This window comes from Chenopodium album, chromosome 2 (genome assembly GCF_948465745.1).
Source record: "Chenopodium album chromosome 2, dcCheAlbu1.1, whole genome shotgun sequence".
Lineage (NCBI taxonomy): Eukaryota > Viridiplantae > Streptophyta > Magnoliopsida > Caryophyllales > Amaranthaceae > Chenopodium > Chenopodium album.
In genome coordinates, this window is record NC_137835.1 from 61,701,920 (window position 1) to 61,726,774 (window position 24,855).

At 36.3% G+C, this 24,855-nt stretch overlaps 2 protein-coding genes across 2 annotated transcripts in view; both read left to right on the forward strand.

Moving 5' to 3' along the window:
* Positions 1–19,972, forward strand: part of LOC145574114 (uncharacterized) — a 35,019-nt gene extending 15,047 nt beyond the window's left edge. The window contains exons 3-8 of the mRNA XM_081631853.1: positions 16,978–17,201; positions 17,286–17,769; positions 18,000–18,237; positions 18,311–18,911; positions 19,416–19,545; positions 19,725–19,972. Coding sequence (XP_081487979.1) covers positions 16,978–17,201; positions 17,286–17,769; positions 18,000–18,237; positions 18,311–18,911; positions 19,416–19,545; positions 19,725–19,972 — 1,925 coding nt within the window. The remainder of the gene's footprint in view (positions 1–16,977; positions 17,202–17,285; positions 17,770–17,999; positions 18,238–18,310; positions 18,912–19,415; positions 19,546–19,724) is intronic.
* A 1,258-nt stretch (positions 19,973–21,230) lies between these two features.
* LOC145586246 (WAT1-related protein At3g18200-like) lies at positions 21,231–24,609 on the forward strand. The gene is made up of 7 exons (XM_081643031.1): positions 21,231–21,707; positions 21,850–21,912; positions 22,009–22,125; positions 22,439–22,700; positions 22,960–23,118; positions 23,200–23,351; positions 24,089–24,609. The coding sequence occupies exons 1-7, from the start codon at positions 21,514–21,516 to the stop codon at positions 24,255–24,257; spliced, it is 1,116 nt and encodes a 371-aa protein (XP_081499157.1). The 5' UTR covers positions 21,231–21,513; the 3' UTR covers positions 24,258–24,609.
* Positions 24,610–24,855: the final 246 nt, after the last annotated feature.

Consider the following 24,855-nt stretch of genomic DNA (forward strand, 5'->3'; position numbering starts at 1 on the left):
AAAAGTAGGAAAACAATGGAAAACAGAATAAAAGAAAACAAGAAAACAAGAAAATAATAAAAGAAAATAAAAAGGTAGGCAAGAAAAAGGACACAAAGCGTTAGAAGGCAAGCGTATAATTCGTCTTAAGATTTCGTGAAGATTCCGTCATTATATGAGCCAAAATACAGAAATTAACCATAATTACATGCCGCGTCAGGGCAGTCGCACGCAACTCACGAGTTGCGCACGCCACCTGTTAGTGAACTTTCCTTTAAGCCGAATTAGCCGAAAATTTTCCACTCTTGGGTCTATTTAAACGTGGTTTTGTGTAGGCTTTTGATCATCTTGCATTCATTTGCTTAGTAACATAAGAAATTAAAAAGAACTAATCTCTCTAAAATCTTATTCTCTCTCTTTTTTTTTTTAACAATGGTGAAGACCTTTGAACAACAATTGAAGCAATGGGTCACCTCCTTTTCAACCGAGGACAAACTAGTTTTCAAAATTTACCACTTAGACCCTTTTTTGAATTACATGCAACTAGTGGTTAACTTTGATTTTCTTCATGTCGCCGTCAACCATTGGGACTCTAACCACCATCTTTTCTTGTTTAGAGGGAATGAAATTGTCCCCCTTCCTGGTGAGTTCGAAGCCTTGCTAGGTGTAGGGAATATTTCAAGAATTACCCCAAACTTGAACCCCACTGTAATCATACACTAAAGTACGGTGGCGTCCAAAAGGAAAGAAGATAGAGCAAAAGAGTCGCCAACAAGTTTTTTAGGAACTTGTAAACCGTTCACGAGGTGAAGGTTACACCCCTTAATGATCCAAGAGATCGTCAACTCCATAAGGTCTTGAACCAAATAGGGTTTGGGGATGAAGGTACAAATCCAACCTAAAAGAGATTGAACCTGCCCTAATAATAGACCTCTACTTTATTTTGATCGTATTCATGTGCGCTTTCTGACTAACATGCAATCAATAGGATTAACCGTAAACCTGTTTAATCTATGTTGGTTGAATATTAATGCACAAGTAAATCTATTATTGGCGATCACTTGTATTATAATCGAATCAACCCTAAACAAGATTATTAATTATCTTATTAAGCGTGATTACAAGTACAAATTCCCTTTAAACATGTTTAAAAGGTGTGATCAAGCAATAAAATAAATATATCAAGCAACATAATAATCACAATATCAAAATTATAATCATAATCATAACAATTATAATAATCATAATAATACTAATTAAAAAATAATCATAATCATGTTAAAGCATAATAATAGCAAGATCCTAGGCATGATACTAACAAGATTAATAACAAACCCTAGCATGTCACTAAACATCAAAGATCAAAGCTTTAACCCTAACATGATACTAACAATCATAAATATTAGGAAGAACATAAAAGGCATCATACTTTTAATCATACTTAATATTAAAGTTACCCTAGACATGATACTAGGAATTTATTGTTGTCACCCTAAACATCAAATTAAGGAAAACATCCTAACATGATACTAGGAATCAAAATAACAATCTAAGCATGATTTTTATATCATAATATCAATTAAACCATTAAAGTACTTACTTGGATGCCTCGTACCTCTTTCTAATAAAAAAATACACGCGTTAGTAACTTCAAGGAAAATAATAATCAAAAATTAAATTAAAAAATTGAAAGAGAAATTTGGGACCAAACTCTCATAAATTAAACCTTTCATGTCTAAGGCGAAGGCAACTTCGAATATGGCTAGGTGTATCTAAGTCTAATGAATGCGGAATTTTGTATTTGAGAAAAAGCTAGTTTAGAAAAGAGAGAGAGAGAGAGAGTAATCATGAAAATCTTGATGAGAGTTGGTGAATGAAAACGGAGTTTTTAGAAAGCTATTTATAGAGAAAATCAGCCAAAAAGATAGAAAATCGAAACAGAGTTCTAACGCGCATAAAACTTGATTAGCGTCGACGCTTACAATTAGCGCCAGGCGCTAATGCTTAGCGTCAGGCGTTGATAATCAGTTTCACACGTTTTTGTTTTTATCATATCTTTTGATCCGTAAGTCAAAATAAGGAATATAATATGTTGTTGGAAAGAAATTGAAGTCTACTTTTTAACACAATTAAAATCAGATTAAAATCTTTTGTAGATAAAAAGATATGGCCGAAATAGTGGAAGGGTGTCAGTTTTTGATAGAGTTTCATGTCTAATTCATATCTTTTTCGTTATAGCTCGAATTTTATATTATAATATATCATTGGAAAGATAATTTCAAGATCTATCCAACCATATAAAATATGGATAAATATTATGAGGCACGAAAAAAAAATCTGAAAATATTCCACTTCGTACAAAACAAGGATTCTTAAAAGGAGTAGTTTTATTCAATTTCAAACTCTTCAAAACATAATTATAAATATCCAACTCCATTAGAATTTAAGAGAACCTTCTAGATTATTCTAAAAGACTATAATCAATCCTAATAGCTTTAGGAATGATAATTAAAAATAGGCCCTCCTCTATATCATTGGGCCGCATATAAAAACCAAATCGGGCCCAGTTTAGTATTTTGGCCAAAACTTCCTCAATATTCATCGGAATTGGGCTTATAATATATCGTTCGAAAGGTCTTTTCAAGACCCATCCAACTACACCATTATTGGACCCTTATCATGGACCAAACTAAACTGGAATACTCGTTTTTCATCAATAAGGTAAGAAAAGAAATATTTTCAAAAACATAAAGAAGAGATATTTTAATAAAAACATCCTCATCACTAGACTTTTCACACTTTCGCTTTGTTCGATAATCAAATGACATGAAAGGTATTCATCATTGGGTTTGGTTTTGGGGAGACACATTTGGGTGTCTACAGAAGACCCCACTTTGACTGAGTTTGGAGAAACGCAAGTTTCGATAACAAAAGTCAAAGTATCGATAGGGATGGATAATGATTTAGAACATTCTGCGATCCTAAATCATTCTTGTAACGCCGATACCAGCAAACTAGTATAAGTTAAACAGATAAAAGAGTTAAGAAACGCGTGTCTTGCACCGTCGAGCACACGTCGATAGAGATAACCGATTTATTGCTGCTTTGCTGTTGTGACAACCTTGCACAATCTATGGAACGCCAACTTGATGTTTTGATGTTCACTCGTCTCTGAACAATAGAGCTTTTTTGGATATGTTCACGCGTCTCTGAACAAAGAGCTTCTTTTTAATATGAACTTATGAATGATGTGTCCACGCATCTCTGAACAAAGAGCTTGATAATAGGATGCCCACGCGTCTCTGAGCAAAAGAGCTTGATAATAGGATGCCCACGCGTCTCTGAGCAAAAGAGCTTGATAATAGATGCTCACGCGTCTCTGAGAAAAAGAGCTTGAAAGAAATGTCCACGCGTCTCTGAGCAAAAGAGCTTGAAAGAAATGTCCACGCGTCTCTGAACAAAAGAGCTTGAAAGAAATGTCCATGCGTCTCTGAACAAAAGAGCTTGAAAGAAATGTCCACGCGTCTCTGAACAAAAGAGCTTGATGATATGTCCACGCGTCTCTGAACAAAAGATCTTTGATACTTGAATGTTTGTTGCGATAATATTCTGAAGAAAACTTCTGAAGACCAACGCTTGTCGATCTTTAAAGCTTGCTTGAACTTTGCTTCCGATATGCCAGTACGTCGACGCTTTTGATGCTTGTGAACCAGTATGTTGGTGCCTCTGCTGTTTATGAACCAGTATGTCGGTGTCTCAAGGAACCCGAAATTGCTGAAAGAGGTTGAAATAACTGCTCTGAGTGGTTGAGCGTTCTGGCGCCGCAATTTAGCTCTATCGCCAGACACTGGGATCTAGCGCCAGGCGCTAAAAACTATTGCCCGACGCTGGATGTTGTCGTCTGGCACTGGAGTCGGGTCTTCCCTATTCTGCTTTTGCTGCCACTGTTCGTTGCTCGGTTTTGCTCCAAACTTTGAACTTGGTCGTTTCTTTTAAACCAAATCCGCTCAAATCTTTTGTAAATTAAAGCTCTTCATCTCCAATTTACCGATCAATGTTACTCCTCTTATCCCGGAGGAATCTCCTGTGTCATATTCGCGGTTTTTTTCGAAAAAATCCGGGAATGTCCTCGCTTGCTGGGATGCATCTGCTTTTATATCTTTGAATATTGGACTTTGCTAATCTCTTTAATTATTTTAGGGTTGACCTAAGGTTTAATGTCGCTTGACTCATTGACTTGACACAACTCAAGGTATAAACTTGACTCGCTGTGATTGACTCGAGGTTGACTCGACTCGAAGTGAAATGACACGTGTGACTCATGACCCGTGTGTGCATTGTATTATGATTGTGCGACTCGGAAATGCAAAGGAGCAAAAAAATTCTGTCATTTTTTGTGGAGGGTACCGACTTTCTCCTGAAAAAGAAAGACGCGAAAAAAGAATCGAAGTTTGGTTTTTGAAGGTGTATGTTGAATGAGCTTAATCAAATGTTGTCTCTCACATTACAAGGATTGTAACATCTTAGACTATCCTAGTTGACTCGATAATGAAAGTATTTAGGTAACTTAGGAGCGGAGGCTAAGCACTTCATACTTCGATGCAATGATGATTATGATTGATGAGACAAAGCATGCTTCAGCGTTGTGTTAACATTTCATGACAAAGGGTTCCTAAGGGAAGTATATTTGGTCATGTATCTGTGCAGTGTGTGAAAGTGACACTAAAGTTAGGCCGCAAAGGCTAAGTGTGGAGAAAATATTATTTTTAGAAGAGTCATATAATAGTGACACTCAGGCTAGGTAAGCTAGTGATGTAAGGATCAAGCCCCCAAGTCTAGCTTTAAATGAATAGGGATGAGCACAAGGGATCCCTTGATATGATCATGGTGTGAGTGTGTGAATGTGAATATGAATGCATTTTTATTACGGCCGCACCTCGATGTGAGGTTGCCTACGTATCCGTTAGGAATCAGGCCGAACGTAGCTCTAGCCGAACCTCGTACAAGTGTGTGTATACCTCAAAAAGGTCTTTTTAAGGGTTGTAACGTGGTAAGGCTAAAGGTTATAGAAGAAGGGGATAAAGGCTCAAGACCCTCGATAAGCCCCCAAGGCGTGCAACCTTGCTTTTTAATCTTTATAATTTTATGCTTGCGGCTTTTAACTCTTTTTTAGCTCTCTTTTCTCTTTTTCTTTAGCATCTATTTTATTTTTATAAGTGTGGGCAATCCTGATCATGCGGTCTATCACTCACTTGGCATTCATGTTTCTCAGGCACGGTACCGAGCACTCGATAAGAGACGCAATCTGAGACGTGTTCATATCAAAGATATTTTCATATCAAAGACATTAGAACACTTGCCCTTTTATACACTTTTATTTATTTATTTATTTTATTTGTTTTTTTCTATTTTAATCTTTTGAAGTCATTCAAGCTTTTTATGAAATTGAAAATTGCATAAGTTGCACACCATCCCATCACAAGGTTTTGTAGATATGGGTTGAAAAATGAAAGGTCTATCGTTAGGCGAGGCTCAAAGTGGTTTATCATGTAAATTTGAAGGGCGAAAGGTGATATGATGTGGCTACAAGGGGTGCCTCAAATTATTGGTATACTTTGTGCTTAGTTTGACATGGATTTTTTTTTTTTTCAATGCAATGCAATGATCATATGCAAGGAAATAAATGCTCATTTTATTGAAAGGGAAAAAAGAAAAAACCTACAAAAATAAATTTAAGGGAAAACAAAGGTGCTTATGCTAGACTCATTGGGGAAAGAAAAAAAATGAAAAAGAAATAGAAAAAAGAGGTAACGAAATCTCGTCGTTGAAGCGTGCCTTGTGCATTTGTTTCATCATTACCCTCATTTTTTGTTTGTCAATCACATGACTCAAACTTGATTCAACATACATGGATAGAAGAAGGTAGGAAGATTGAAATTTGTGATATGGAGAAAGCATGTAGAGAATGGAAAGATGATGTAGATGGAGAGATCAAAAAATTAGGAATAGAATGTGCCCCCAACTCAAATGACGGAAAAAATCGATTCATGCATGAACCTAAGACATGGTCATGGTGTGAAAAGAGTATATACAAAGTGTGTGCTATGACTAGTGAGTGTAGGTGACATGCTAAGACTCGTTTCATGACCATGTGGCTAGATTATGTGACTAGACTCAAGCTAAGACTAAGTTAAGACCTCGCGTATCTGCATTAAACTGAACAGACTGTGGTATTTTAGTCATAACTTTTTATCTGTGACTTTGATTTGGATGAAACCAACACCAAATTAAATATAAAACTCGGGGCTACAGATCCATAGGCAGTACGACTCGTAGTTCTTCCTAGAACTCCGGCTATGACCAAAACAAGTTGACGTTTGTGCAGTATACGGGAATAAAAATCCGGGTTGACTTAAAGGAACTATGACTCGATTTTAGGTATATTTATTAGCTCAAATTAATTAATTAATTAATTAAACAAAGTCCTTTAGTCATTAATTAGTTTATTTAGGCTTAATCATAAGTCAAACAAACGGTTAGGAAAAACACAGAGTATGCACAAGCAAAGAGTGCACAAGTAGTCAAGTAGTCACAATATGATGCAATGAGTTTGCAACCTAACCATGGCTCTAGTTCTCTAAAGTTCGGGATATGGGTTAGTCAATAGAGGGTCCATATTTAATTGTCCGGATGCACCGCGTGGAAGCCTAACCGTGAAGGATTGGCGCGAGTGGATGGGACACCGCGAGTTTAGAAAAACTCGCTTCCATGGTTTGGTGAATTCAACATTCTCGGATGTACCCTTTGTTGCTCAAAGTGTTCAATCAGGTAGATGGAGAATGAATTCCCAAAGGGTTATGTCCATATGTACAACACATATGGGTTTCAGAAAAGTGAGAAAAACTCAATCAGGAAGTAGGATCGAGCAAACAGTGCTAAAAACTGGTCAAAATTAGAACGCATATTTCTGGCTCGGTATTGGAAGAACTTGGCGCCAGCAAACATAGGCCGGCGTCACAATTTGGTTTTAGCGCCTGGCGATAGAAGATGTCTCCTGGCGCTAAAGTCAAATAAGTGGCGCTAGACTTTGTTTCCTGACGCTAGTTCCTACATGCCTCAGCAGCTTTCTGTGCTCGATAAAATTTTCCAGTTTCGCGCAGCATTATTTCGGTCCTAGTTGTGAAAGATATTCCTCAAATTTCCTACGTGTAAAAATCCTATGTTTTTAACTCATTACGGATGGTCTTTTCAATGAGATATTTTTTATCCATATGACAATAACGTTAGTCAAAATTACGCACATGAAATACTTAGAACTTTTCGAGTCTCATCCACTCATTCTAAGTCATTGCCGAAATAAATTTCAGGAATTAAAATAGAAATCCTCCCCAGTGGAGTCGCCAAAAACTGTAGGGAATATTTCAAGCATTACCCTAAACTTGAACCCCACTATGATCATACACTAAAGTACGGTGGCGTTCAAAGGGAAAGAAGATAGAGCAAAAGAGTCGCCAACAAGTTTTTTAGAAACTTGTAAACCGTTCACGAGGTGAAGGTTACACCCCTTAATGATCCAAGAGATCGTCAACTCCATAAGGTCTTGAACCAAATAGGGTTTGGGGATGAAGGTACAAATCAAACCTAAAAGAGATTGAAACTGCCCTAATAATAGGCCTCTACTTTATTCTGATCGTATTCATGTGCGCTTTCTGACTAACATGCAATCAAAAGGATTAACCGTCAACCTGTTTAATCTATGTTGGTTGAATATTAATGCACAAGTAAATCTATTATTGGCGATCACTTGTATTATAATCGAATTAACCCTAAACAAGATTATTAATTATCTTATTAAGCGTGATTACAAGTACAAATTCCCTTTAAACATGTTTAAAAGGTGTGATCAAGAAATAAAATAAATCTATCAAGTAACATAATAATCACAATATCAAAATTATAATCATAATCATAACAATTATAATAATCATAATAATAATAATTAAAAAATAATCATAATCATGTTAAAGCATAATAATAGCAAGATCCTAGGCATGATACTAACAAGATTAATAACAAACCCTAGCATATCACTAAACATCAAAGATCAAAGCTTTAACCCTAACATGATACTAACAATCATAAATATTAGGAAGAACATAAAAGGCATCATACTTTTAATCATACTTAATATTAAAGTGACCCTACACATGATACTAGGAATTTATTGTTGTCACCCTAAACATTAAATTAAGGAAAACATCCTAACATGATACTAGGAATTAAAATAACAATCTAAGCATGATTTCTATATTATAATATCAATTAAACCATTAAAGTACTTACTTGGATGCCTCCTACCTCTTTCTAATAAAAAAAAAAACACGCGTTAGTAAGTTCAAGGAAAATAATAATCAACAATTAAATTAAATAATTGAAAGAGAGATTTGGGACAAAACTCTCAGAAATTAAACCTTTCACGTCTAGGGAGAAGGCAAATTTGAATATGGCTAGGTGTATCTAAGTCTAATGAATGCGGAATTTTGTATTTGAGAAAAAGCTAGTTTAGAAAAGAGAGAGAGAGAGAGAGAGAGTAATCAAGAAAATCTTGATGAGAGTTGTTGAATGAAAACGGAGTTTTTAGAAAGCTATTTATAGAGAAAATCAGCCAAAAAGATAGAAAATCGAAACAGAGTTCTGACGCGCATAAAACCTGATTAGTGTCGACGCTGGCAATTAGTGCTAGGCGCTAATGCTTAGCTTCAAGCTCCGATAATCAGTTTCATGCGTTTTTGTTTTTGTCATATCTTTTTATCCGGGAGTCAAAATAAGGCATATTATATGTTGTTGGAAAGAGCTTGAAGTCTACTTTCCAAACCAATTAAAATCATATTAAAATCTTTTGTAGATAAAACGATATGGCCAAAATAGTGGAAGGGTGTCAGTTTTTTATAGAGTTTCATGTCTAATTCATATCTTTTTCGTTATAGCTCGAATTTTATATTATAATATATCATTGGAAAGATAATTATATTATGAGGCACGAAAATAAAATCTGAATATATTCCACTTCGTACAAAACAAGGATTCTTAAAAGGAGTAGTTTTATTCAATTTCAAACTCTTCAAAACATAATTATCAATCCTAACTCCATTAGGATTTAAGAGAACCTTCTAGAGTATTCTAAAAGACTATAATCAATCCTAATAGCTTTAGGAATGATAATTAATAATAGGCCCTCCTCTAGATCATTGGGCCGCATATAAAAACCAAATCGGGCCCAATTTAGTATTTTGGCTATAACATCCTCATTATTCATCGGAATTGGGCTTATAATATATCGTTGGAAAGGTCTTTTCAAACCCCATCTAACTACACCATTATTGGACCCTTATCATGGACCAAACTAAACTGGAATACTTGTTTTTCATAAATAAGGTAAGAAAAGAAATATTTTCAAAAACAGAAAGAAGAGATATTTTAATAAAAACATCCTCATCACTAGACTTTTCACACTCTCGCTTTGTTCGATAATCAAATGACATGAAAGGTATTCATCACTGGGTTTGGTTTTGGGGAGACACATTTGGGTGTCTACACTAGGTTTCCCAACAAACACTCTCCCCGTGAATTATTCGCCTACCTTGTCGGATCCCAAACCTATATTCCAAAGATTTTTTGGTTTGTCCGACAATGATATGACCAACATAGGAACTGAAGAAGGCGTAAACTTAATTAAATTTATTGAACACTTCATCGCCCCTCGTGACAACATGACTAAGCAATGCTTTAAAATTCGTGCTTTATGTTATTGTCTTGTTGTTAATTGTTTACTTAGGACAGGCAAAGAATACGGAGATTATTCAATGGTGTCCACAGTAGAGCAAATAGAGGGATGTCATTCACCCGCTCCTTTGGTTTTGGTGGAAACCGTGTTGTTCTTGAATCGCCTTAGAGGAGATCCTAACGAAAACGGTTTCACGGGAAGTCCACTCCTATTACACGTACGTTTTTTTTTCGGCGTTTATCAACGCAAGTCAAGAAGTTGCGCTGGCATATGACCAGCGCGATCTTTTGAGTTGCGCGCGGAGGGTGCGCGCAACTTATTTAGTTATGCGGGCCACTTACTCGTGTAATAAATCGCAAAATAATTTTTTTTTTTTTTGTTTTTTTCAGATTTGGCACATGGAGCGTTTGCAAATTGTTGATCAGCCTCAAAACCTTGAGGCTAATGGAGTAAAGACATTTCCTGGACGTCGAATCCTTTATAAGCATAAGAATGAAGAGGAATGGACGTCGTTTTTCTGTCATGGAGTTCCTAACATACGGTTTGTGATTCCTTGGTGGAACATAAATAGTATGATTGGGAAAATTCTCAATTGCCCTTACATTAGGATTTTAGGCCTATCTAGTACTACTTATATTTTTCCTTGTAGGATGATGAGACAATACGGGATGAGGCAATATATTCCTCCGCAAGATTGTGATGCCCCTAAAGATGTCACTTTTAAAACCGAAAGGATTGCTCGTTGGATAGAATATTGGTCAAGTCTTCCTAAATGGGTAATACAAAATCCTCCTGCGAGTATCACATTATCTTCCTTTTATAAGGCTTGGATGAATGCGGCGGATAAGGGTGAGTTAAACAAGGCTCGATCTCAACTTCAAGCTGCCACCGCTCGCAATCCACCAAAACCTTTGATGCATTCAACCACTACTACTCCTCCTAGTGGTCAAAACAAAGGAGTGAGAAGAAAGTTAGACTTCTCATCCCCTAAGGCTCGTTCGAAGGAAACAAAAAGAAAGGCTACTTCCAAACCCGGGCAACAAGGTCTGAAAATTAAAGAACCTTCACCAAATACTCACAAGAAAGCTCCAATAGTCAAAGGGAAGGGAAAATAGGTTGCAAAGGCCCCAATCCCAAAATTAAAAAACAATGTTTGGGTGAAAAAGAAGAGTGTAGGGGAAAGCTCCAAGGTTTCTGAAAATGCTGCGATGGAAACTACTCCTCCATCATCTGCGACAATCGAGGACATAGTAAAACCTTAGAATGTTACACAATTTTACCATTAGTTTTTTTTTTCGAATAAAGTGTAATCACTACTATTTTTTTTTTTTTTGTTTACTACCTAGCTAGTTCAATGATGTCTCTCTTTTGAATTTTGAATAAAATAAAATGAGCTTCATATTTTCATATTTTGATATGACCGAATCATAAAGATAGCCTACGTATTCTCTTTGCAAAATCCGGTCTTTGCGTGGTTCTAATTATGCATTTTTTGTTTATTTTTTTATTTTTTCTTTAATCTCTTAGATAGAAACTAAATGAAAAAATTAATCAAACCTTGTTTAAAAGAATTAAATCAAAGATTAATTTTATTTTCCGAGTATATGTTATATTTAAGAAACACCCACTTTTTATCGTAAGTAGAAATCATAACTTTATTCAAACGCAAAAATCGGGTTCGCAGTTCGTCATCAGGTGACGCGCAACTCCAAGAGTTGCGCGAGCCTGTCGCACGCAACAAAATTAGTTGCGCGCGACACTTGTGCTGCGAATGTCTCAAAAAAAATTATTTTAGAAATTCGTATTAATACCCCCCCCCCCCCAAGTGTGAAGATTTTTTAGTAATGTTTGAAAAATTTTGAACACTTAGAACTGTTTATTATTTCTAAATTACCTCCCCAAGTGTTATGTATTTTACCGTGTTATTCGGTAAAATGCATAACACTTAGAATCTTTTGATCGAATGCTAATTAAAGTTGGTTGTATGAGTGAATGAGTTTTATCCGGATTTCATATGTAATATTTCTTAAGGCGATCAATGTTTATTAATTGGCGAATTTAATCTCCTCCAATATACATTAATCTGACGGCTCTTCCTGATAGGATTTTAATTACGCGGTAGGGACCTATCAAATTAGGTTTGAATTTACCTCTTGGATCGGTTTGTGGACCCCTAACCTCCTTTAGTACAAAGTCACCTTCTTTTATATTTCTAAGCTTTACCCTTTTATTAAAATGCCACACAATGCGCCTTTGGTAGACTTGTACATGATGCAAAGCTCTTAATCATCGCTCATCGAGGAATAAAAGCTCTTCACACCTCGCTCTTACCCATTCAGCTTCCGGTAGCTTACTTTCGAGTACGATGCGTAGGGATGGTATTTCCAGTTCGACTGGTTGAACTGCGTCCATTCCGAAAACTAAGGAGTATGGAGTTACCCCTATTGATGTTCGTATAGACGTTCTATAACCCCATAATGCGAAGTGTAGTTTATTCGGCCAGTCTTTGTAATTTTCTGCCATTTTCTTAATGATGACTGTTATATTTTTATTTGCCGACTCTACAGCTCCATTCGTTTGAGGTCTGTATGGGGATAAGTGATGATGTTTTACTTTATAACGAGTTAAGAGGGTCTCGACTTCATCTTTGAATTGAGATCCCTGAACACTAATTAGTTCATGTGGAACTCCATATCTACAAAATATGTTTCGTTTGAGAAACTTTGCGACGTTTTTAGAAGTGATATTCACGTAAGAAGCAGCCTCAATCTACTTAGTAAAGTAATCAATGGCAACTAATACGTACTCATGCCCTCCTAATCCTGTTAGAGAGACTTTTCCAATTATGTCAATTCCCCAAGTCGGAAAAGGCCAAGGGGAAGTGAGATTGTATAGTTCGGATGGTGGAAGGTGTTGCAAATTAGCGAACATTTGGCACTGTGGACATTTTTTAACATATTGTATGCAATCATGTTCCATAGTGGACCAATAGTACCCTTGCCGTGAAATAATTTTTTAAATCATTTTACCATTCATGTGAGGTCCACAAACACCTTTGTGAGTATTTTCCATAAGGCGTGTGGCTTCCAGTTGGCCTATACATAGTAAGGTTTGACCATTAGCTCCCTTTTTGCATAATTGACCATTTATATTAGGCCGCAAGTGTTCGTAAGGCTCGTTGGTCTTTTGATGAAGTATTTTCGGGATATGTGTCATGAGTAATATATTGGAGGATATGATCATACCAAGGATTGTCTCCTTCAATGTCATTTATTTCCTCTATTGCGTTACAATACGCTTGTTCTTCTCTTCTATGAACGCATAATGGCATCTTATTTAAGTGATCTGGAATGTTGATCATTGAGGCTAATTTTGCTAGCGCATCGGCAAATTGATTGTCATCCCTTGGGAGACATTTAAAATCAATATGTTCAAAATGCTCGATGAGTTGCTCTAGGTGTGCTTGGTATAATATCATTGTGGAGTTCTTTATTTTCCATTTTTTTAATATATAATTTATAATCAAACTAGAGTCTCCATATGCCTCTAATTTTATTACACCTATGCTAGCTGCTGCTTCTAATCCAATAATGCACGCTTCACATTCTGCGGCATTATTAGTAACCTTAAAGTCTAATTTAACAGATATTGGAGTACGTGCTCGCCCTAGACTTATGAGTAACACTCCTACGCCACATCCTTTTTGATTGGACGACGCACCGCCGAAGTACATTACCCATTTCTCATCTTGTGTCATGAGAATCTCTTCATCCGGAAGATGAGTAGTTTCTGCATGACTTGTTTGAATTGTATGTTGTGCCAAGAAGTCGGAAATTACTTTTCCTTTCATTGATTTTTCAGGAATATATTTTAGCTTAAATTCGGCCAACATCACCAAGCACTTAGATATCCTTCCTTGTGTGGGTGGTTGTTTAAACAAATACTTTATCGGATTTTGTTGAGAAATCACATGAGTAGTGTGTGGTAACACATAATGTCGTAACTTTTTGGTAGCCCACACTAATGCTAGGCTTGTCTTTTCCAAAGTGCTATATTTTGTTTCGTATTGGATGAATTTTTTTCTAATATAACATATTGCACGTTCGACTTTTTCTATCTCTTGTGCTAACATGGCGCCTGTGGTTGTGTTTGTAACTGTAATGTATAGCCTAAGACGTAGTTTGGGTACTGGTGGTGCTAAAATTGGTGGACTTTTGAGATAATCTTTGATTTTCTCAAAGGCCTTTTGGCATTGATCGTCCCATTCATGTTTCTCCTCTTTTTTCAATTTTTTAAATATTGGCTCACATGTCATAGTCAATTTGTTGACAAATCGACTAATATATTGTAACTTGCCAAGGAATCCCCTAATTTCTTTTTCTGTTTGAGGGGAAGGCATGTCAACAATTGCCTTTATTTTAGAGGGATCGATCTTGATGCCACGTGTGCTTACTACGTATCCGAGTAACTTACCAGAAGTGACTCCGAAGGCGCATTTTTGTGGATTCAATCGCATTCTATATTCATTTATGCGAGTGAAAATTAAAATTTGCGTAAAGCTTTTATATGTCCTAGTCTATCTTTGGACTTCACTATCATATCATCCACATACACTTCTATTTCTTTATGCATCATATCATGTAAGAGAGTCGTAGCCGTTCTTTGGTACGTAGCTCCTGCATTTTTTAAACCAAATGGCATAACCGTGTAGCAATACGTACCCCAAGGGGTAATAAATCATGTCTTTTCTTCATCTTCTTTTGCCATTAAAATTTGGTTGTAACCTGCGTATCCATCCATAAAGGATAACATCGCACGTTCACCCGTGTTATCTACCAATATATCAATATGTGGTAGAGGAAAATTGTATTTAGGGCTAGCTTTATTAAGATCCCTAAAGTCGACACACATACGAACTCGTCCATCCTTTTTAGGGACTGGAACGATGTTCGCTACCTATTCTGGGTAATTACATACGCAAATAAATCCGGCGTCCAACTGTTTTTTTACTTCTTCTTTTATTTTTAATGCGACGTCAGGTTTCATTCGGCGAAGTTTTTGTTTTACTGGTTTAGAAGTAGGGTTCAAGGGAATGGTATGTTCCGCGATTTCCCTATCTATTGTAGGCATGTCTTTGTATGACCAAGCGAACACGTCTTCGAATTCTTTGAGCATCGATATGAGGGTCGATCGCTCTTCCGGATTTAAAGTTAAGCCAATTTTGACTTCTCTCTTATTTTCGTTAGTTCCTATATTAACTTGTAGACATCTAAAAATGTCTCCCCAAAACAAAACCCGATGATGAACAACCTTTCACTGCCACTATTGGTCGGGTTCAGTATTTAATCCCGAGAGTGCTTAAAAAATCGTATTTAATTAAATTCAATTTTTGAATAATCCATGGATCAGTCTTGATGTTTAGTCAAAGCATAGTTTTTTAATTTCAGACCAAACCTTTTTTATTTATTGTTTTATTATTTATTTTGGCCCAAACCTTTTATTTATTATTTATTTTAGCCCAAATAATAATAATAAATCTGAAATGGCCCGAATTTATCAATCGGCACTTAAAATGCTGAACGAAATTAGGGTTAAAAATGAATTTAGACGGAAAAACGGACCACAGACTCCCGCGTCACGGCATTTGTCCACCGTGCCATGGGAAACTGCCCCGTCTAACAATGGGACTCCCCGTGACACGAGGCACCTGCTGTGACACGGGGGTTTCCGTGTCCTTTCTGCGTAAACCCTTAACGCGTTTTGTTCCCCGTTCACTAAATATTTCCCGCGTCACACATCAGTCCACCGCGTCATGGGAATCTTCCCCATCTGACAGTGGGATTTCCCGTGTCACGATAACCTTTGCCGTGTTGCGGTGTATTTTTTAGGGTTTTTATCTTTTTAGGGTTCCGTGTGTTCCCTCGGCACATTTTTTCTATAAATACCCCCTCATTTCTGATGTACGGGGCATCAATTAATTCTCAATTTTTCTCTCCTCTATGCTCTAGCCTAAGCACTAGCCTACCCTTCTTCTTTCAAAATTCCTTCTTCAAGCACTCCAAGGAGTCCATACTTTACTCGTGGTTCTGTCCTTAAGCCAAGGCGTGAAAGGTAGAACTGTTTAAGGGTTTGGCCCTAAATCAACTCTATTTAATTTAATTTAATTATTGTTTTATTATTATTTCCTTGAAGTTACTAACTCATTTATTATTTTATAGTTGCAAGCAAACAGAATCAAAGTAAGAATTATGTTCCTTTTATTTCTATTATTTTTCTAACGATTTTATATTGTTGGATTTATTGTTAAATTGCTTCCAATATTAATGGTAATTCTATTATATTTTTTATGATCACCATATTGCATGTTTAAAGGGAATATGTAATTGAAAATCACGCCTAATAAGATAATTTGACGACCGGTTTAGGTTCCTTTTTAATCATGTTATTTAATTCAAGTGATCACAAATATTTTAGAATTATGTTTTGCATTAATATTCAACCAATTTAGCTTAATAATAGATTGAAGCAAATTGAATTTTTTTTTGTATGCCTTTGAGATCGCAGGAATCACTTTTCAGTATACGAATCGAGTACAGGCCAATACGGGCGAATATTACTCCATGACCTACTTCGTACCATCATCCCCGATCCTCCTTTCATGGTTCCAAACCATATGGAGTTAGTAATCTCTTGGATTATGAATGGGGTGTAACCTTCATGAGTCAATCGTTGTTGCCTATCGTTGTCCCTTTATCGTGGTTGCCTTTTATGATCCGTGAACGGTTTACAAGTTCCTTAAAAAAACTTGTTTACGGATCCCTACTTTCCTTGTCCCTAATCGTATTATGTCAATTCCCACTTCCTAAGAGTGCCCAGCATATTCACAACATGCTTTAACGTAGGTGCACTTCGAACGACGCCTACATAACTATTTCAGTTTCTTCAACAATAGGGTTCTTTTGTTCTCGTTCATTCATTAATTCAACCAATTTATTAATGTTATCATCTTCATTAGATTGATTGTTAGAGCATTCAAAAGATTCAAGAGAAGGCATATACTATAGGTGGTGATTTTAACGAGTTTTGAAGCCATAATGAGAAGGATGGTGGAGTGGATAATGTAAGGAGAGAAATTGATGGTTTTAAGGAAGCTCTCCAAGACTCAAACTTGCACGATCTTGGTTGCCTTGGATAGATTTTCACTTGGGAAATAGGTCTTTCTGAGAAGACCATCATTACAGAGCGACTTGATCGTTACTACAGTAATGATGCTTGGCGTTACAGATTTCCAGATGCTAGTGTTGAGAATCTTGTTCGATATAAATCAGACCACTTCCCGATTCTTGTGAGGTTATCACGAGTGAAAGAAAAAAAGAAGAGAGGAAAGAAGAGCCCCCGTTTTGAGACAACATGGCTTCTAGAACCCTCGTGTGAGATGGTTATTAAAGAAGCTTGGAGTGGCAATGCGTGGATGCCAATAGAGGCTCAACTTGAGCTGACTTTAGCATCTCTTAAACACTAGAGTGACACAAAATTCTCAGACCTTAACAAGAAGATTGATGCTGTAGAGAAGCAATTAAAAGAAATGCAAAGCTGGGGTTTGTCAACTGCGAATATCAAGCTCGGGTCGGAATTGGAGAAAAAGCTTGATAATCTTTTTGAAAAACAAGAAGCTTATTGGTACCTTATATCAAGAGCTTTTGAGATCAAGGATGAGGACCGAAACACAAAGTATTTCCACCACAAGGCTTCTCAACGAAGGAAACGAAATGCAATTAATGGCCTTTTTGATGAAAATGGAGAATGGTGCACAGAGGAAGAAAAGATAGAAAGCATTGTTGAAAATTCTTACACCTCTTTGTTCATATCCTTGGCTCCACCCATGGGTGATTGTGAACGAGTCTTGGATGTTGTCTCCCCTGTGATTACCTCGGCGGATAATGAATTGCTCCTCAAGTCGTACACAAAAGAGGAGACTTTTGCAGCCCTATGTGTTATGCACCCATGTAAGGCCCCGGGGCCCGATGGGTTACTTGCATTCTTTTACCAATAGTTTTGGCACATTATTGGTGATGCTGTTTTTAGTCGGGTAAAGAAAATTCTTGAAGGCAACGACTCTCTAGAATCGGTGAACAACACGAATATTGCTCTCATTCCAATGGTTAACTCCCCTAACTCCATGACATAATTTAGGCCGATTGCTTTGTGTAATGTGCTGTACAAAATTGCTTCGAAGGTGCTTGTTATGCAGTTAAAATAAATTTTGCCGAATGTCATCTCGGAAAATCAGAGGGCCTTTGTTCCCTCGGGAGGCTAATCATAGATAATGCCTTCATTGCTATGGAACTTTTTCATACTATGAAGAAGAGAAGTACGAGTCGCAAAGGAACTATAGCAATGAAGCTTTATATGAGCAAGGCGTCTGACAAAGTTAAGTGGTTTTTCCTGGAACGAACAACTACTCTTGAAGATGGGTTTTGTAGGGTCCTGGGTGGAGGTTGTCATGAGCTGTGTCTCTTCATTCTCTTACTCTTTCATCATTAATAGGAATGTTTGTGGCAAAGTGATTCCTTTTAGGGGTCTTAGGCAGGGGGACTCGCTCTCTCCATACCTTTTTATTATTATTGCAAATGCTTTTTCGGCACTAATAAAAAAGGCTTCTGATCATCGCCTTATCCATGGTGCGGGTGCTAGTAGGAATTGGCCAAAAATCTCTCACCTCTTTTTTACAGATGACAGCCTGCTTTTTGCTAGAGCCAACCGAGTGGAATGCTCACAGATAGTTGATATTCTCAACATATACGAAGCAGCTTCCGGGCAAAAAATTAATTATGAAGAATCAAAGGTATCTTTCAGTAAAGGGGTGTGTGATTCGAAACAGGAAGAATTAATGCAGATTTTGGGGATGAGAAGAGTAGATGAGCATGAAAAGTACTTGGGAGTTCCGACTATTTTGGGGAGACCAAAAAGGATGATTTTTGCCGCGTTGAAGGATAGAATTTGGAAGAAATTAAATGGGTGGAAAGAGAAGCTTATGTTGAGGGTTGCAAAGGAGGTGCTAGTAAAGTCCGTTATCCAGGCTATTTCCACTTACCTTATGGGAGTTTACAAAATTCCTATTAGTGTGACTAACGACATCAGATCCATGGTTGCAAAATTCTTGTGAGGACACACGGACCAGCAGCGCAAAGTACATTGGCTTAGTTGGGAACGCATCTGCCAACCAAAGTGTCTCTAAGGGCTTGGTTTCTGTGACATGGCAGTCTTCAATGACACTCTTCTTAGTAAACAAGCATGGCGTCTCATCTCTACTCCTAACTCTCTTGTTGGCCGAGTTATGAAAGGTAAATACTATCCTCATAGTGAGTTTTTGGATGCATCTCTGGGATTGAATGGAAGCTACTCATGGTGAAGTATTTGGAGTGCAAAGACACTTGTAAAGGAGGGGTTAATATGGAGAGTGGGAGATGGGAAATCAATTGATATTTTTTATTCTCCCTGGGTTGCGGATGAGTAGGGACGGTACATTACTTCACCTAGGGTGGAGGGGTTATCCAAGGTATGTGACCTGATTGATGAAGGGAGTAGAGAATGGGATTATGTGAAAGTCACTGCAAACTTTGATGCTCTTGATGTATCTTTCATTATACAGATTCTGATCAGCGTTAGAGAGCCGATAGACCAACTGACATGGGCTTTCTCTAATGATGGACTTTACTCCGTCAAGACTGCTTACCTCCTGGGAAAGACTTGTAATCTCAAAAATATTCATGAAGCTTGGGGTACTATCTAGAGCCTTGATACCATCTCAAAAATCAAACAATTTATGTGGCGAGCTTGCACAAATTCCCTCCCTACCCGTGAGCTATTGCATTACAGGCACATGCATGACTCAAATGCGTGCCCCTGGTGTCCATTACAATGTGAGACCATGAAGCATGCTTTCTTTTACTGCCAACAGTGGAAGATCTATGGAGAGAGCTTGATTGCGAGGTTCTGGTGCCTAATAGCCAAAGTGAGAGCTTCTCAGATATGCTGGTTCGTTGGCAGAAAGTTGATTCCAAAAGATGTTTGAGGGGGACTGCTCTGTTGTGGTACATTTGGAGTAGGCGCAATGACAAGGTTTTTAATGTTAAAGAAGTTCCTCATTTATTGATCAAGGAGAGAGTACAAAGGACAGTTGAAGACTGTAACAAGCACCTAGCATAGATTTATGGTGGAGCCCATGTGAAGAAGAAAAGCAGCCGAAAATCTGGAGCCCCCCACCCTCTGATTTTCTTAAAATAAATTGCGATGCATGCTTGCGCGATGAAGGGTGGGTCGGATAAGGGGTTGTAGCGAGAGATGAGCATGGGTCGGTTTTGTTTGCTGGGTCTCGCAGAACAAGAGGTAGATGGCCTACTGAAATTGCTGAGTGCAAGGCTATTCTTTTTGGCCTCAGAAGGTTTGGAGTGAAGAATCTGGTGATAGAATCAGACAGTCAAATTGTTATAAACCGTCTCTCAAAATCTGTGGTTTATTTTTCGGATCTTGATAACGTCCTTGATGATGTTATGTCTGTGTGTAAGAATTTTAGCTTTGTTTCTTGGTTACATGTTTGTAGGGATGGGACTTCTGTCGCCCATCACCTTGTTAGGGTAGTACCGTTTGGAACTGAGCAAATCTGGGAAAATCATTGTCCTCCCAATGTTGCACTGTATGTATTAATGGACAATTTGTCCAAATCTTGATTAATGGTACTCCTAATTTTTTCTCAAAAAAAATAAAAAATTTAAAAATAAAAAATAAAAAAATAATAATAAAGAAAATAAAAATAAAAAAAAGGGTCTTGGTGATCCTAGAAAGAGAGTTTAGACCACCTACAAGAATAAAAGAGATTTCATTTCAAAATCAATTTACAATGAATAAAGTAGCTCTTGAAGATTGCAAATTTGTTTATAATATGTTGCTGATTTTCTCCCATGTAGAACAACTCATATGTGGACAACATCGGATTTCAGTATATTACTTGATGAAACTGATATGATATCATTCAAGACATGCTAATTATATCATTAGTTGTATTTTCAAGAAAAGAAAAACAGATAAACAACCTTGTTAAAAAAAATATTGTCGAAAATACAATCAATAACAATAAGTTATGACAATTTATGAAGTCAACTGTACAAATCTCACTCATAAATTTGTTGTTGGTACGTAATGGAGAAATCAATTTGGGCCTTACACATTGAACAATGATTGGTAATTGACCTACCTGTACAACATGCCATGGTTCAACTTTGTCTCCTAATTTAGATTCAATGTTTTAGACAATTTGTTATGCAATCACTTGAGAATAATTCCATGCTATGAATTTGAGGAACCTAATTAACTGCCAAATCAAATCATCAAAAACAACTTTTTATTTATTAAATTATTTTACTTTTTTTTAAAAAAAAACTATTAAAATATTTTACTTCCAATCAATTTGTAAGTTGTAATTCATAAGATAGTATGCACATGAAAATATTCTAAATTTGCAGTTAATTATATTGTATGCATTGCATGATGGCTATGCTATGATGTCAATTTGGGATTTTTTATTTTAGTTTTTCATTATTAAGTTATTTATATATTCATGTATATTATATACTTTTTTTTTCGGATTGAGAAGTTGGTCCATTAATATTCTATAAGTAACTTGATCAATATAACATAAGCTTCAAGCACAAAGTGAAAGAATATAGCTGCTAATTTAGCAAAAAAAAAAAATGGCAAATTTGAGTACATGTTCAGAGAAAATGAAGTTGTTAATGGGATTACTTGCACTTCAATTATGTTTTGCAGGGTATCACATAGTCTCTAGAGTTGCTTTGAACATTGGTGTTAGTAAAGTTGTATATCCAGTTTATAGGAACATCATTGCTTTGCTCTTATTAGGTCCTATTGCCTATTTTCTTGAGAGGTAAATATTCGTGTTGCTTCTTGTTGTCCCTTACTTGTATTATGTTGACTCGTACGTATAATAGACACCTGTAATCATGTACGTTACAAATATGTGTTGGATATTGGTTATGAATCGTGCACTTCCATCATATGTATTGCAGGAAAGAGAGACCGCCTTTAACTTTCTCCTTGCTGGTGCAATTTTTCTTTCTAGCACTTCTGGGGTATGTTGTAAGAACTGGTACCACTTAAATTTCTATCCCTGTTATTTTTCAGAGATGTCTAAAGAAAGTCTTACGTTGTTACTTTTTGTTCAATAGGGTCACTGCAAATCAAGGATTCTACATTTTGGGTTTGTATTATGCATCTCCTACTTTCGCATCAGCAATGCAAAATTCTGTTCCTGCAATTACGTTTGTTTTGGCCACTTTTTTAAGGTAATTAACTGGCCTTACAGCAGTTCTTCTTGGCTTCAAATTATATGCCCTCAATAAAAACAGTTAATGAGGACTGTTTTACGTATTTTTAGTAAGCTTTTAAGGCGATTGTCATTGGAATTTTATGGAAGTACTTAACAACACCCGTTATTGACCTCTTGATCATGAGTTAAAAGACAAGACTTACACAAAACCAGTTAAAGTTTCAGTCATCATACACACTTTGACAATACTATGTTTTATTTGGTCTCTTGGTATCGTGAGTCTACTTCATAAATTGATTGTATTTCTTATAATGTGTATAATTTTGTAGACTAGAAGAAGTGAACATATTCAGGAGACACGGATTAGCAAAAGTTGTGGGAACGATTGCAAGTGTTGGTGGAGCAACCATCATAACTTTGTACAAAGGCTTTCCTTTGCTGCACCTTGCTGAGCAACCTCAAGGGATTAATCTTTTGGCGGAAAATGGAGATATGGCAGTAGTATCTCCTATTACGACGCAGAACTTTACTTGGGGCTGCATTTTCCTTCTCGGACATTGCTTCTCATGGGCTGGTTGGATGGTTTATCAGGTTAGCTGGTAAAGTTTTGGTGGTGATACTATTTAAATTGAATTCACAAACATGAATTTCTATCATTTTCTCGCCCATCAGTTGACAGTTCATAGTTGCATATTTTTGTGTTATGAATTATATTATCAGTTCTAACCCCAATATAGAAAAATCAGTAGGTCTTGTATACAACCAGAAAATGTTACAGAATTTGTTAAAGTGGTTGCAACCAGAACAGAAAATTAGAAATATAACTGATCAAAATGAATTTATTTTTCAGGCATCAGTGCTGAAGAATTACCCTGCAAAATTATCCCTTACATCATACACATGCTTCTTCGGATTAGTACAATTCCTGGCTATTGCAGCCTTCGCAGAGACGGATATCGAGCACTGGAAAATTGCATCAGGAGAGGAGGTTTTAACCATTCTGTATGCGGTAAGTAATTCTTGCCTAGTTTTATTTGTAGAAAAATAAGCTCACCTGATTCTTACATGTATTATCAAATAAAATGTGCAGGGGATCATTGCATCTGGCGTGGTGATTTCCCTACAAACATGGTGCATTCATAAAGGAGGCCCTGTATGTGTAGCTGTATTCCAACCTGTACAAACAATATTAGTTGCTATTATGGCTGCTCTCTTTCTTGGTGATCAACTCTACTCTGGAGGGTAAGTCATTCTTTTAAGAATAATGTGTTTTGCACTTATGCTTGATTATTTCAATATTATTTTCAGATTTTTCCGACCACTCATAACAAATTATATAAACTCAATTTTGCAAATTTTCTTTTCACTCCTTTTTTTGAAGTGTAAATTTTCCTTTGATAGAGTAGTTTTGTAATTTTGGTCAACTCCCCATAAAATTTTTCATCTTTTAATCTAAGTAACCTTAGAAATTGCAGTCATAAATTTAATTATATGACACTTTAGAAAATTGGAGTATAAATAAACCTTTCAAAAAAAAAATTGTATGTTATAATAAGTTTTTAACTATGTACAAGAGTGCACAATGAGCATTGTGCACCAAAAATATAGGTGCATATGTAAAACAACATTTTACAATGTCGAAAGAATATGAAAAATATTTTTCTATTTATTAGGAATATGACACGAGTATAAAACATATTTCTGAGCCTCAACCAAAAGCTTAAACTGATGGTTGAGCCCCAGGAATATGTTTTATACTCTATCAATATCTACAAATATTAAACATACTTCACGTTCTTTTACACAATTATATTATGTTTTCGTGCACAATGAGCATTATACACTTTAATCCACGATCTAAATAGCGATATGACCCATCATATGTCTTTGTTACTTGAGTCATACGCTCATACCCCATGCTTGTTTCCTTCTCGTCGTATGTTTAATAAATTCTACTGTATTATTTTTATCTAATGCAGGATATTAGGAGCAATAATCATAACAATAGGCCTTTACATGGTATTATGGGGTAAATCAAATGAATACAACAAGGTAAACCAAGAAACAGAAGATGATCAATTGACAAAACACCTTATAGACAACAAAGAAGAAGCACGAGAAGATTCAGCTACATCTGACATCCCTTGAAATCAGCAAGTTGATGATGATTAATAAAATATACAGTTACTAAAGAAATGAAAGAGAACTTAAGCATGACAGCAAATACAAATGTAAATCATGTTTTCTTGTCTATATGGTTGTGGTGGAGGTCTTTGAGCCTCCAAATTTAAGGTTTTTAATTAGAGAGTTTAACCCCCTAAATTGTATATTCTTGCACTAGTATTAGTTTATTAGAAACTTTGATTGCGTTGATTAATTGAACCAACATTTAATTTCGATGCCAATCATTAAAATTATTGATTGATGTATTTCCCACCCAAACTATTGGTGAATTGTGGAATTATTATACGAATCAAAAAATGATCATATATGTGTAAAATGATGTGTTAGAATATTTTGCGTACAATAGTCAATAGGACAGTCTTGCTTTTGAAACCCATTGAGGGTCTGTTCACTTCACCTTAATTTCAATTCAGCTTCAATCAGTTTAGTTTAGTTCAGCTTCTAATTTCCTTCTCTCATAAAATATTCATTTCAGCTCTATTCAGTTCATTTCAGTTTAATTCAGCTCCAATCAGTTCAATTCAGCTCACTTTAGTAAATATGAACAGACCGTGAGTTTTAA

Bases quoted from the DNA above. Each gene is read 5' to 3' on its own strand.
- LOC145586246 (XM_081643031.1), top strand. From the start codon at position 21,514: ATGGCAAATTTGAGTACATGTTCAGAGAAAATGAAGTTGTTAATGGGA. The intron at 22,126-22,438 runs GTAATTAACTGG...ATAATTTTGTAG, and splicing joins GTTTTGGCCACTTTTTTAAG to ACTAGAAGAAGTGAACATAT. The intron at 23,352-24,088 runs GTAAGTCATTCT...TATCTAATGCAG, and splicing joins GATCAACTCTACTCTGGAGG to GATATTAGGAGCAATAATCA.